The sequence below is a fragment of the Lathyrus oleraceus genome, chromosome 3 (genome assembly GCF_024323335.1).
Source record: "Lathyrus oleraceus cultivar Zhongwan6 chromosome 3, CAAS_Psat_ZW6_1.0, whole genome shotgun sequence".
Taxonomy (NCBI): domain Eukaryota; kingdom Viridiplantae; phylum Streptophyta; class Magnoliopsida; order Fabales; family Fabaceae; genus Lathyrus; species Lathyrus oleraceus.
This window is the reverse complement of record NC_066581.1, coordinates 67507331-67522842: the sequence shown is the minus strand read 5'-3', so window position 1 is coordinate 67522842 and position 15512 is coordinate 67507331. Positions and strand designations below refer to the sequence as shown.

Sequence of the window (15512 nt, the reverse complement as noted above, 5' to 3'; positions counted from 1 at the left end):
TATTTGGCATTCAATAGGTATGGTAAAGAAATTCCACAAGTTGGACAAGAAAGGGTGTGACACACATTGTCACACTTCCAATGAACAAAGCATATCTCACAAACCAGGAATGCAACAATCACAAACTCTATACCAAAATGCTCCTAAAGTTGTCTAGTTTATGCATGCAAAATTTCAAGAGTGTTGGATTAAGCATCATCATTTCACAAGCAAAATGGCAAGGCATAGCAAGATAACACATGTATGAACATTCCCTAGCCAAAATAAAAATCCACACGTGCACAAATTCTGGAAAAATCACCATAAAATACTAGAGATCATGAGGAACAAAGTTCAAAAAATCCCACATTATTTGGACAAACATTGAATGACTTATGATTTTTGGAAGATTGGCATAACAAATGAAATTAAAATTGAAAATGAAAATGATTAATTGAATTAAAATGAAATAATGGCAAAATTGGTAATTAAATTGAACTCTGGCCCTAAGCAAAACGATGCGTTTCACTTAAGTGAAACGCAGGCCCAATCCGGTGGCGACAAGTGGTCCAACGCATGGCAGAAAAACAGCAAAAATCATGCAAAACGCGGGGCAACGGATCTAACAATTTCTGAAAAATGAAACCCTAGTGTTCATCATCATCTTCATCATGTTCATCACTCAAGAACGAAGTTGCACAGAAATTAACAAACAATATATCATTCGATTCATCTCTTAACCTACATCATCAATCCAGCATCTATTTCCTCTAATTCTCACTAACATGGAAGGATCGAACAGAATAACATTCAACAACCAAACTTCAAATCATGATAACTTCCTCAATTCTTGATGAAATTCAATTCTACAAAGTTCAGTACACTCAACATGGCACGATCTATCAAAAACACATCAACATTTCATGAATTGCAAGATTCGAAATCCAACCTGAATTGAAGAGCAGAAGTGAATTCGTGGTTTCCAGGCCTTGGCAAGGTGAAACAGAAGTTCTATAGTGCTTGGAAAGGTGAATGGATGATGGATCGTGGCTCAACCTTGCTTGATCTTGCTCAAATCACCAGCTGCCATTGATGAAGCTTCTTGCTACAGTCCTCGATTTGGCTTGAAAATGGTGATTCCTTGCTTGCAGAAAGCTCAGTAATGCTTGTAGATGCTGGATCAGTGAAGCACAATGCAAGTTCTATGGAAAAATTCGCAGAACAATGGAGAGAAAAAATTGAGAGACTTTGCAATTTTTGATCTAGATCTGAGATGAATGAATGTTAATCTCAAATTCAGTTAGGATTATGGTTTTATATGTGCTGTTAATCCACTTTGTTAATCAAGCTTAGCCAAAATGCAAGGATTAAGGAAAATGAGTGTTTATGTGCAAATTTGCCATTCACCCCTCATGTGCATGGAGTGCTGCTACAGTGCACGAGTTATGAGCCAAACACACTCCAAATATCATTTTGAGCCAAATGCCAATGTTGGAATGCATGGAAAATGCTTAGTTTTCAAATTCACTTTTTTCCCTCCAAAATTCAAATTCAAGCCAAGTGAAAAATGCAATTTTTTGTGTGATGATTTTTAATGAAATGTGATGAATGATTATGATAGAGCATGTTAAAAGGAGATTGTAGCAAAAAACCCCACATGATTTGGCCAATTGGTGTGAAAGTTATCCAAGTTTGAAGTTCAAAATATCTTGACAATGATTTGATCATAACTTGCCAACCACAAATGAGAAATGGATGTTCTTGGACTTTTTGGAAAGATGAGAGCAAGATCTTAAACTTTCATGTTGGACAAAATTTAATTTGAAGCTTGTATGATGATGTAAATTTGAGGAGAAGACCTTTCCATTTTTGGCAGTTTGAAATTAGAGGTCACTTACTATTTTTGGAAACTTTTCCTCTGACCTCAAATTCTTCAATGATGATCTTTGACATGTCAAATGAGACTTGTATGGACATGAATGAGGCTCCTCAAACCATCTCTCACTTTCAAATCCATGGTTTCATGCACAGTTGACCACAATTGACTTTCTAGGGTTTCAGATGCATTGTGCAATGACTGATGACTTCTGAGCATCCAATCTTTGGCCAAACCACTTCAAAATGATCCCTAGGTCATATGAACTCAATGAACCAACCCTAGGGCTTTTCCTCAATAGGAAATGCACTTGCTTGCTTGCTTGACTGGATCTCTTGACCAGTCTTGACTGATGAACTTGCACTAGGTCAAAGGGACAATGCAATGCTATGCAGTGGACCATGTAATGTTAATGACATAACATGAAAATGTATGTACAAAAATGGGAGGTGCAAATTTGAGGTGCTACAGCTGCCCCTATTCAATCAACTGGGAACCCGAATGGATGAGAGCAACGGCTGTCAGACTTCCAGGGTAAACAGGGATTGAATACCAAGAACCGTAGAAATTTGCACACTGCGGGGATCCACCAACGGAAACGTCCACTGGGATCTGATGTTTATCACTAGGTATTTTGATTTTTTTCCTTCAAAGGTAAAGCCACATCCAGACATCACAAGACGATGAATGGGAATAGAAATCTCAACTAGATGCCAACGGACAACTAGGAAAAACTCGACGTTCACCGAGACCAACGGAGAGGTACCCAGACATTAACGAATGACTGGAAGAGATACAACCATACGTCAACGGACGACATGGGAAAAACTCATCGTTTACCAAAACCAACGTAGAGGTAACTCTATTGGGGACGACCAGGAAAAACTCGACGTTTACCAAGACCAACGGAGAGGTAACCAGACATCAACGGACGACGGATGAACTGGGAAGACTCGACCAGATGTCAATGGACGAACGGGAGAAGCTCGACGTTTATTGACACCAACGGAGAAGGAGAAAACTCGACCAGACGTCAACGGACGAACGGGAGAAGCTCGACGTTTATCGACACCAACGGAGAAGGAGAAGCTCAACGTTTATCGACACCAACGGAGAAGGAGAAGCTCAACGTTTATCGATACCAACGGAGAAGGAGAATCCACTGGGGAAAAAGCTAATCACAAACCAAACGCCAACGGACGATTGGGAAAAACTCGACGTTTATCGAAACCAACGGAGAGGTACACGGACATCAACGGATGACCTATGAGGAGGATACAACTAGATATCAACGGATAACTAGGAAAAACTCGACGTTTATCGACACCAACGGAGAGGAGAAGCCACTTCACTAAGGAAGGGGTATAACAACCGGAAACTGAATAGGACGTCCACCGACGACTCTACTGGGGATTCTGGCTGGGAAGCAACCAGACATTAACGAATGACTGGGGAATAGAATACATAATCAGACGTCAACGGACGAATGAGAAAAACTCAACGTTTACCGAGACCAACGGAGAGGTAACTCTGCATGGGGAAATATATCACCAACAACCGTCAACAGACGATCGGGAAAAACTCGACGTTTATCGAAACCAACGGAGAGGTAACTCTGGGGGGAATCAACAGCCGTTAACTAATGATCTGTGAGGAATAAGCAACTATACGTCATCGGACGCATAGGAAAAACTCAACGTTTACCGAAACCAACGGAGAGGTAACCCTACTGGGGAGAGAGAACAAGACTCAACCAAACGTCAACGGACGATTGGGAAAAACTTGACGTTTATCGACACCAACGGAGAGGAGGAACAAGACATCAACGGATGACCTGTGGGGAAAGTACAACTAGATATCAACGGATAACTAGGAAAAACTCGGCGTTTATCGAAACCAACGGAGAGGTAGCTCACTGGGGATCAAGGTCACGACAGGGAGCAGACAGGAAGGAACACCAAGGATGCCGGGTTGTAGGCATGAGAAAGGTGGCCGACCAAAACGTGAATTGGTTTGTGGTCCAAAACACTCATCATCCTAAAGAGGGCTAGAAAAGCAATCTTGTTAAAGGACGGACATTCGATTCCACAAGGAATACGAATCTTACTCAGTTGGGGAAACAAACAAAGGGCTCAACCAAAGAGCGCATGAGACATATCATCTATATCCGTCAAAACGTAAATAATATACTCGCATGGAAGATTATCCTAACCGGGTTGTAGGTTGTTAAAGGATAAATTGACCGAAAAGAAAGGCATCGGGATACCAGGACTAGGTATGCAAAGATGACCGATCAAAAGGGGAAACCACAAACATTACCAGCAAACGGTGAATGAAAGAGGACCCACTGAGGATAATATTGCTTAATCAAAGCAAACATCCAAAAGGAAGGGGAAGACCCGCTGGGGGATAAGATTGCTTAATCAAAGCAAATATCCGAAAGGGGAAAGGAATATCAATACCGACTGGATAATGATAACCACAAAGAGGGGATTACATCTACTGGTTAGTAGGTAGAAAACCACAAAGATAGGACTTACAACTGCTGGTTTGTAGGCAGAGGCCACAAATTCCGTTGAGGATAAGATGAATGAGTGCCGGTTAGTGAGCAACTATTCATTTATACCACAGGGAAGCACAAGAGACAGCCACAAGGAAACCATTTTATGATCGATCCAAAAAGGCAGACTGAATCAAGACTCATCCTAATGAGGAAAGAACTCAATAGGGAAAACCTATCCCGTTACGTATGTCGGGAGGGAACGGAAACAACCGTCATCCACGAGGATATAACTCAATGGGGGAGCGCAGAAGGAAATGACAGACACTTTCTGCTTAAGGGGTCAACTCTATATGGAGAGATCAGACACACCCACATCTGCTAGGGGAATCAATCCAAGCTGGCCAAATGCTACCAATTCTGGGGAGTAGCACTGCTGGGAATACCCGCTCACTTGCGGAGTCACTTGTTGGGAAAACACCTTTCTACCCTGCTGGGGAACCCAATTCTGAAATCAATCCAATGGCGCGAGGCTAAACTCTTTCTAACAACCCATTCTCGGATGGTCACCACGGCTTAGGGCTAATGGATATGTTTGCAATGCTGATGCATGAGTTTTTTAGCGCAATGCCCCATGATCATGGAAATGCTACGCACTAATGATGCAATATGCTATGCTTATCTAAATGATGAATGCATAAAAACACATCTCCTTCAGAGATAACACCGGAGAGCTCCAGGAACCTTGCTGAGGATTTCAATACCACGTCAATTTCCACCCTGCTGGGGAAAGACAACCCTTGCCGGGGATGACCTTCATCGAACCCGAACTGCTTGGGGATTACCCTGCTAGGGGAAAACCATCAACACAAACCCTTTGCTACGGAGATCCACTAGGGGAAAACACTCCACACCCTGATGGGGAAATGCATAACTCTGTTGGGAAAGGCCTACACCACTTTGCTGAGGAAATAATGCACTAGGCCACACTAGGGGTGGACATCCACAACTCTGAGAAACAAACTACTCACTGATACTCCCACTGGGGGACATGACAACCTTCAAGCTCACTGAGGCGCCATCGATCTCAAATCTGCCAGGGAGATAACACTCTCAAACCCACTAGGGAGATACGGCCTTTTTGACACGGAACACCTGTCGATTCGTCGAACAGTGGCATTCATTATCCACCCACAGTGTTGACTTTCCACTTTTGAGAACTCCCAGACTCGTCTGGACTTTTCTGATTCATCACCTTGTATTCCCAACTCCTCCATGCCTCACGGAGATCGAACTTCTGGGATTCATACAAATCTTCCAGCCCTCGGACATTGAAGGGTCTTCTTGATTAACCCCTAGGATCATCATCCTTCTTTCTTCGTCTTTTCACCGTTCTTCTATCCCTTGCCCCTGATGGGACTCTGTGGGGATCTTTTGTCAAAATATTTCACATCACACCCTGCGTGTGAGTGAAGATATCTAACAGTACCTACACAAGAGATCGTTAGATAAAAGCGTGCCCCAGGCGTGCCAACATTTCAACACCTAGGTCACTCAAACTTTCGAATAAGATTTTCAGGTTTCAATCTTATAAGCATGCATCGGAAGGGATCTCCATGTTTCAAAATGCAAGTATTCTTATAAAAAATAAACGGAGGTTTTCGCAATCAAAGTGGTAATGAAAACAAAAACAAAATTTATTTGACTGAACACGCATTTTATTGATTGAAAGAAGGTAGCTCAGAACCGAGCAACACACAGGAAGCAAACCTTGAAAAGAGGTGATTGCGCACAAAAGGAAAAAATCTATCCTAATGGCAATGTGAAACCGTGATCTCATCGGGTTCCAACTCGGTTACACCTCATATGTCCTCGAGACTTTCCGCACTTTCTGTTTTCTGAACAAGACGCTTCCGATCGATCTCTGTCGGGGATTATCCAAGTCATATCCACAGCACAAACGATCATGCTGAACGCAGTTGTTCGTTCATTCCCTCTTTTGCCTGGACCGCCCTTTCGGGTTTTTAGTCCACCGGGATACCCTTTTTTGCTCAAGTCGCCCTTGTGACTTGCCGGGTGTACAAATTCTTTTCATTTCTATCCCTAACTTTTGCCCGAACCTTTTCTCTTTTTTTTTTTCGGTTCGCCGGGATGCCCTTTTTTGCCTGGACTCTTTTATTCTTTTTGTCCAGCGGGTCTCTTTTACGAAGTATCTTTTAACTGCGTCCGCATCTGCAGGGGATGGAAAATCCTCGCCACTCATGGTCGTCAGCAACAAGGCTCTATCGGAGAAAACCTTCTTGACCATGCTGGGGATTCATGATTGGGTGTCTACTTGCCCCTACGATCGTTGAGGAGGAAGGATACTTTTCAATACCAGCTTTCCCACGTGGGATGCACGAAGTCTCACTTTTCGGTCAACAACACGCTTCATTCACTGGGTACAACTGCCCCATGACAAATAACTGTCAGCCTCTTTTCCTCAGTCAGGCTCCATGCGTCATACCGAGTCTTTACCCGCTCAGTCTTTTCCAATTTTCATCCATCATGACTCTCCACAATAGGATCTAAACTTCAGTAGGTAATACCACTTCTATCCCATACACGAGCGAGCGCGGCGTTGCCCCAGTATACGTACGCACCGAAGATCGATACCCAAGATACAAGCTTTGTATTCAGCCACCATTGTTGGTGCATTCGAATGCTAACTGGGCAACAAAAGGATTGTGGGATCTCTTTAGCGTAACCAACACGGCACTAGCTCATTCAGATTAACCTCCCCATCAGACATCAGAATCCGTTCAGATTTAGGGTCAGGCCCCTCCTCCGGGATCGGTTCCTCACAATCTTTCGATCTGAGCACCTCGAGATGTCTTCATCAGGGACCTCGAACTTCCTTGGTTGATAACCCTCAATGGTATACTGTATATCACGAATCAGTTAGAATTACTTTCCATCTTGCAACTTGTCCGGTCAATGCTAGCTTCTCAAGCACATACTTGATCAGATCCATCTTGGAAATCCACAAAGTGGTATGAACCAGCATACTGTCTCAGTCGGCGAGCAGCCTATGCCAAAGTACAACAAGTTTTCTCGAGCAGTGAGTGTATTGTTTCACAGTCGATAAACTTTTTGCTAAGGTAAATTGCATGCTCTTTTCGACCAGACTCGTCATGCTGACACAATACGCACCTCATAGACCCCTCGAGGGCTGTCAAGTACCAGATTAACAGAATCAGAGGTTCCTGCAACTTATTCTTTTTATTTTTCAATGCCCCTTGGCAATCATTATCCACCTGACCGTTTGCTTTTTTTTCGGTTCAGGCATTTCTGGTTTCATCTATTCTTTTTCTCTTTTTTTTTTTTTTTTTTAGCAGGATCGACCTCGATTCCTCTTTCGTTCCCAATAAGCCTCAGCAACTTACCGGACAGCACTCCACAAGTGCACTGATTCGGACTCAACCTCAGTCTGAATTATCTCGATCCGGTCAAACAACCTGCCCCGGATCTACCAGATGCCCTTCTTCTGCTTGGTACTTTGCTATCATGTCATCAACATAGCATTTGATTCCACGATGAATCATATCATGAAACAAAGTCACTCTGACACGTGGCACTGGCGTTCTGCTTCACTAGAGGACAGTCTTCTCTCCATGGTAGCTTGTGCACAACGACATCGGTATCCGACCCTGGCATATCCTGATACGACCAGGCGAAGGTATCCACATGTTCTTTCAACAGTGCTACCATCCTGCTCTCGAATTGCCTCTGAAGCGGCCCTAACTTTCACTTCCTTTCTGACCCCGGCGGTACCTGGAATAACAATCTTGACTCGCTCCTCGTGCGGTTGAATCACCTTCTCCTCTTGTTTCAACAGCCTGGCTAATTCCAGCAGATCACAATCTTCTTCGCCTTATTCTTTGGCATGATAGATCGGATTGTCGAAGACATACAGAGGTGTAACCGAATTGTTATCAATGAGATCAGGAGAATAGTCACTTTTGAGGTCGGAACCAAATAAATCAAAAGGAAAGAAAAATGAAAATAAACATTGCCATTTTTATTTTTTAAAATGCAAAATAATTGAAAAACAGGGAACACCGCTTTTAATTACAAAAACATCCATTTATTACTGATGCAAAATGTTGCAAAATGAAACACATGAGATGGCCCTTACAATGGACCATTACGTTTCGGGCAAAACGTACGGCTTTCATGCAAATAAAATTAAAAGCAGAAATGCTACACTTCCGGATGAGTGACAGTGGTGATTTTGAAGGCTTTCCAATTGCCTGGTATGCACGACTTTATCCACAACTCGAGCTCGTGGTCACGGTCAGTCTCTTCACTCACTGAACAAGCATGATCAGGATCCAACATTCCTGCACTAACAAAGGTGTACGATGAACGACGTCCTCTGTTTGGTCTAGACGACTCTCAATCCGGCTGATAACCGACCCCAAACATATCCGCTTTTACCACAATATCAATGATCCTCCCCCATCCTAGGGCTTCTCTGTTCTTCACCACTTCCAGGGCTTGTTTATAAGAAGAAATGGACAGCCTTTTCTCTTTCTCAGCAACAAGGGCATTCTCCACCTTGACGGTTTCAATTGCTTGACTTGGTGTTTCAAATTTTTCACTGTCCGTTTCTACTTCCTTCATCTTCTGGGTCGTGTCTCTCATCACTACACATCCCCTTGTGGCGACGGCCACACAACAATTATCAGCACTAGGGAAAGCTCCATCCTTCATCAGAGGTTTTGGGACCACAGACATTGGAACCTTTAGCTGATCCTCCTCAGTCGCCTCCATTCTTCTCTTGGCCTTTCTCACCATCTTCACTTTTACAGGACCCTGCCTGGGTACGGGGTTGACATCCTCATTCATTATCTGTGCCAAGCTGATGGCCTTAGAGTCCACCATATCCTGGACGACATGTTTGAAAGCTCTACAACCCTCAATGTTGTGCCCGGGTGCCCCAGAATGGAACTCGCACCTGGCATTCTCATCATAGTTTGGAGGCCTCCGCTGCCGTTCCACGGGAATCAATATCCTTGGGCGGACTAACCCCAGATCCCTCAATCTTTTGAACAGAAGAGTATAAGTCACATGTGGCTCATCAAACTGACGATCAACCTTCCCCTTCTTCACTAGGCTCTTAGCTTTCAGTGCTCTCTGTTGAGGTGGTGGTTGTTGCTGTGGTACAGGTGGATTACCAACAGGAGTGGTTACAGCGGCAGCATAAGGGTGATAACGATCCTTACCGCGTTCTTTCTTTGTCTCCACACCTCCTGCTTCAACCTCCTTTTTGAGTGGACCACTGCCAGATGGTTTCTTTGCTACTGTGCCAGAGAGGTTGTTTGCTTCGGATGACGGAGCCTTTCCCTGAACTTTCTCCTTGATCATCCAGCCTTCAATCCTTTCCAATCTCTCGGCCATGGCTTTCTGCCCCAGGGCAAGCCCTTGCACAACACTGAACAACTCCCTCACCATCTCTTTCAGTTCGAGGATGTCGGCGTTGGGTGAATCCATCAGTTTGGATTTGTTGAGTCTGAATGAATCTCTAAATGGAAGAGCTATGCGCACCGGTTGACACCTACAAAACAGCAAATGGGTTAGTATGACTCACACATGCAATGTCTATCCGTACCAGGAATATTCTGTCCTTTGATTCTAGCGTCACTGAGACAAATAATTTTTATCAATAACATTCCGACATCTGGATGTCTCTCAACCAGAATCTTAATCAAAGATGGAACCCGAGTACGGGTAGACATGAGTTGAATGCAGATGAATGCAGGATGGGAATGATGCAAATGCATGAATGCAAGTCAATGTGCCACCAAGTCATCTGAAGACCCATCAAGTCTCTGAACCAGTCACAGTCATCTGAGGGACTAAGTCACCGTAAATCCAACTTGGGGAGTTCCGAAATAAACGGAACCGGAGATTATATCACTATCATCATAGGAACATCCACTGAACGGACGACAACCAGATCCTCTGAACGAGTACTCTCAAGTTCAACCCGGGGATCCGAAATAAACGGAACCCGCTGATAGATATCACGAACAGAATTCCGGCGTGACAGAAGTAAGTACCCACAAGTTCATCTGAACCAAAGTCACCTCCAGTAACCAGAGTCACCAACAAGTCAGCAACAGTACCTGTAATGATGATCATTCCCTCCCCACTCACGGGTGTCATCTAGGCCAGGGTAAGGTCAAAAGAAACGCAGGATAAATAACCTTTCGCATAATATCATCATATACACACCCGAAGTATGTAACGATAATATCCCACCAGGGTCTGAACTGCTCGTGATATCAATGTTCCGCTAAGTGGCGCATACCACCCGCTTCCCATGAATCACTCTATTCCTAGGTTTCCTAGATTTCACTCATAGCCTGGGTATTGGGCCTTTTACCTCGAGTAACTCCCACCCCCAAACAGAGGAACACAGCACAGCCAGCACAGATGAATATGAATGAATGCAAACATTAATGCACACGTAAATGCAAACAATAAATAAATGAATGCAATAAATAACAGCAAACAGCAACCAAAACCCTAACCTAGAGAGCGCTAGGAGAGACTCGCTTAGGGAAGATGGACCAGCAAGAGGTCAACTTCTCTATCTCCCCAGCAGAGTCGCCAGCTGTCGCATTACGCGAAAAACCGGCGGGAAAACAGGAACAACAGAGCCGCCACCGTGCATTATTTATCCCAAAAGAGGGAAAGGAAACGCTCGAAGTAAACCTGGAAAAGACATGGTCTCGCGACCAAAGAGAATGGGATCGGGAGTCGGTTATGCGAAGGTAAGGTATTAGCACCCCTACGCATCCGTCGTACTCGATGGGATCCACGCACAAAAGGAAGGAATATGGTTGCTAAAACACTGCTCACAAACAAACACACACCGGCTAAAAGAGACACAGAAAACAATAGAAACTAACTCGGCAGGATATCGCATCCTGGGCCTACGTAGTCTATCAGGCATAGACATCAGAGTCGACGTAGTTCGGACATGGGAAAAACATGCTCGCTAGGATGTCGCACCCTATGCATACGTATCTTCTCTGACTAGAGAAGAATCAGAGCACTCGTAGCTCGGCTAACGCACGCAAGACAAAACATTACAGGAAATCGACTGCCAATCGCTGGGCTTACGTCAAACTTCACACAAAAAGGCAAACATGGAAACCGAATGCCAATCGCTGGACTTACATCAGACTCCGAACCAAACACACACACACTGGAAACCAAATGCCAATCGCTGGACTTACATCGGAATCCGAGCACACAACAAGAGGATACGGAATGCCAATCGCTGGGCTTACATCCATCTCCTAACACACACAAAGACAAAACAAAAGGGCGCCCGGAGAGATCAGCTCATCTCCTGCCTACGTACCTCATCTGGTATGAGGATCAGGGCGACGTAGTTCCCCTACGCAGGGACAAAGGACTAGCCTAACCAGATAACAAAGGGAGACACAACTAGGGAGACTACGACTCGAGCCTAGATGTTATCATGCAAATCATCCCTAAGTTCATGTTGCTATCTAACTTGCACAGGGAGCAAGCTATCCTATACAGCACAGGCAAAAGCAAACAATCACAAATAGCACACACTATATACACACAAAGTGGGGCTCAAACAAGGGTTAGGCTGCAAAAGCAAGCCAACTGTATCAGGGTGATGTTAGCTCTTAACCCTAAAATTGAGAGTTAGGGTGAAGCGGATGAAATAGGAAGTGAGGGGTGTGCCTCACAGCTCTTATCCCTGGTCTGAGAGAGCTTCATGACAGATGAAGTGTGGGTCCAGAAAGTGGGAACCCTTATACACTTATGACTGACTCAACTGATCTTGGGTTAAGATCCACAAGGCATCAACATGTGATGTGAGCCAAGGGATGACACACTGAATAGCAGGAGATGGACTACACATCTCTTGTATCTGCCAATTGCCTTATCAAAGGTCTTTTCCTGCTTGGGGACAAAAATAAACAAACACAGGCATTGCCTCTTAAGGAGGACTTCAGACAGGTGCCTGGCCAAGTAAGAGGCCAGGTCTTCCAGACTACATGAAGTTAGAAAGTTATACCTCAGTGCTCAAGCTAGCAAGCAAAGCAAAAGCAAGTTCACAAAGGAACTATAGCAACTAAGGTACCTGAAAACAATCCAGCATAATCAGTACTCAACTCAAACAAAAGTCAAACAGACAATGGTCAACAGTTAACTGTACACAGTCAAACAACAATCAAGCAAAGCAATGCACAAAGGTGCAAGCCACAAGGCCTAAGCACAAGTCTCAAAGCCTACAAAACAAACTCAAGGTTAGTCATAAACAAGCAAGGGACCAACTCCAATTGAGTGCACATCATCAAGTATAAGCAATTGTGCTCTTTGACCTGAAACAAAGCTCAAACATTAAGCACTAACACTACAACAAACAAGACCTTAGACAGCGCTTTTTTTAGCCTTAGACAGCGCTTTAAAGCGCTGTCTAAACCTCCGCTGCTAAAGGTTTAGACAGCGCTTTTTTAAATCTTAAAAGCGCTGTCTAAGCCCCCCCCCTTAGACAGCGCTTTGGCCAAAAGCGCTTTATAAGACCCTCTTATTTTAAATTTTTTAGGTATACCTTAGACAGCGCTTTTGAAAAAAGCGCTGTCTAAGCCCCACCCCTTAGACAGCGCTTTGGCCAAAAGCGCTTTCTAAGACCCTCCTATTTAAATTTTTTAGGTATACCTTAGACAGCGCTTTTCAAAAAGCGCTGTCTAAGCCCCCCCCTTAGACAGCGCTTTTGCCTAAAGCGCTTTCTAATCCCCCCCTTAGACAGCGCTTTTTATAAAAGCGTTGTCTAAGGTATACGAAAATTTTTGAAGCTTTTGTTTTAAACCACATTTTTTCCAGGTTTATAAACCAGAATTTCTACCTGTTTTCAACCAGATTTTGACAGACAATTATCACATTTTATATATGCCATTTTGGCCTTTTTCTACCAATTTTTGGCTAACAAATATATATATATACCAATTCAAACCAATTTTGCGTTAAATGTATCAAAATATATACAAATTTATGTACACATTTACAAGTCATTACATATACTACAAATGTACACATTAACTACACAAATTTATGAACAAACATTGAGCTCTAACATGAATTGACACCACTCCTCTTTGATTTCGTCCACTTGATCCTTTGTATAAAATGCACACTTGAATTCCTCAAAGTACTACATAATAATATAACATATTTTGAATTAATTCCAACTATTTAATTATATGAGATATGTGTAAATATAAAAATAACTCATAAGTTAGAAATACATACATCGGTGGGAATCTTTAATTGGCCCAAAGCAAGAGTATCTCGCATAAACCTCAACATGAAATACCCGCAATCTATTTGATTACGTTGTTGAGGACACTACATATGAAAAAAAAATATGGATTATAAATCCTAAGTTTTATCAAGTGTCATCACTAATATAATAAAAAATGTGGTAATTAAAAATATACCGCCACTTTAATCCATGTAATGGAGTTGGCGCCCCTCCTTGAGGTTTGGATAACTCGTTGGGCCCGAAAAGCTTGTAGGACGCTAATAAAATAAAAATGAAGCAATTAGAACAATTCACATAAACTAAGAAAATTTTTGAACATTCTCACTTACGTGTCAATTAGGACCTTCATATCCGGGTATGTTGTCCAATCATTTCCTAACGAGTCAAGATAATACACAATTTCTCGGATAGGATTGATTGCGAGCAACAACCAATGTCCACTGTAATGATTAGGCAAATGTTAGATGGTAACTTGGAAAATAATTATAATAGATGAATTTAGAATGAAATGCTAACCCGGTATTAAACGGTATAAAAAACAACTTCTCCGCATCTTTATTGTCCATGAGGATCCGAAGAACGTACTCCGTCACGGTATCCGGTCTATTTAAGATTAAAACTAAGTTGACGGTCGCGGGTGCTAAGAATCCGAATGACACGTCCAAACCATTGGGGCGCATCAATTTGTCATACAAAAACCTAATATAAAAACATCATTAACACCTCTTTTGAAACATAAAGTAAACCGGATTAACATAAAGTAAACATCATTAACATAAGTTGTTTAATTAATAAAACAAAGTAGACCGGATTTACCTAATATATGTATTGACAACGTTGACGCCGATTTCTTCATGACTAAAAACTTGCATGAAGTCTTCATTACCAATCATTTGGTCGTAATCAAAGCCGAAAATCCCTACCTCCATATGTAGGGTCCGAACACCTCCGGTCGGTATATCGGTCATCTCTAGAAATGTCCTGAGGCACGACCTATACTTGGTGGTAGTTTTTTTCCTAGCTACGGTCTTCTTAGCACCAGAACTTTTTACCCGTGCGGAGGCGTTGCTAACCTCCTTTTTTTGTTGTGCGGAGGCATTGCTAACCTCATTTTCTTGAAGCTACATGTCATATAAATAGTTAGATCAAATTAAGAATGTAACAACTTCCATGAATATATGTCATATAATTGTATATTACCTCTTTTCTTGAAACCGTGGACTCGGTATGCCGTGGAATCGCATTATCTTGTGATTTGGATTTTGTGGGAGTCTATTTAACATAACCAAGGAAAATATGTAAGTAAAATTTTAAGCATAAATTTTAAACTTTGAATATACACATTAAAGTTAACATAAGTTTTAAGCATACCTCATATCCTACGCATATGAGGTTTGTCGGCCATGCAACAAACGAACCTACTGCTTCGTGCACCGTTGTTGCATCCGAAGAAGGAAACACATGCAAACTTGGACCATATGCCAAACATCTCAACCTTTCTGTTACCGAAGAAGGATCTGAAGAGCGCTTCAAATAAATATGATCCTTCAACCATTGTATGAAACTTTGATTGTGCTCTATAACTATCCAATTTTCATTTCTGTTCGGATTTAACCTTCGGAGTACATCCTTGTGCATTTCAACATATGGCTCAACCTCATTATTATTGTGCAGAACATACAAATGAACTTGATCCCGTTCATCCCTTGATATTGTCACAATTTTATTCCCAATTAATTTTTTACCTTCCATTTTGTCGAAAATCTGAGCTCTGGGGAGTCCAATCGATTGAACGTTAG

At 42.7% G+C, this 15512-nt stretch overlaps 1 protein-coding gene across 1 annotated transcript; it reads right to left on the bottom strand.

Annotated features, from left to right (window-relative positions):
• Positions 1-1050: 1050 nt before the first annotated feature.
• On the bottom strand, positions 1051-14828 carry LOC127129702 (uncharacterized). Its single transcript, XM_051058839.1, has 5 exons — positions 14530-14828; positions 14230-14412; positions 14043-14153; positions 13921-13970; positions 1051-1181 (listed from the first exon to the last, which is right to left on the bottom strand). Exons 1-5 carry the CDS (start codon positions 14679-14681, stop codon positions 1051-1053), a joined length of 627 nt encoding a protein of 208 aa, XP_050914796.1. The 5' UTR covers positions 14682-14828.
• Between the last annotated feature and the right edge of the window lie 684 nt (positions 14829-15512).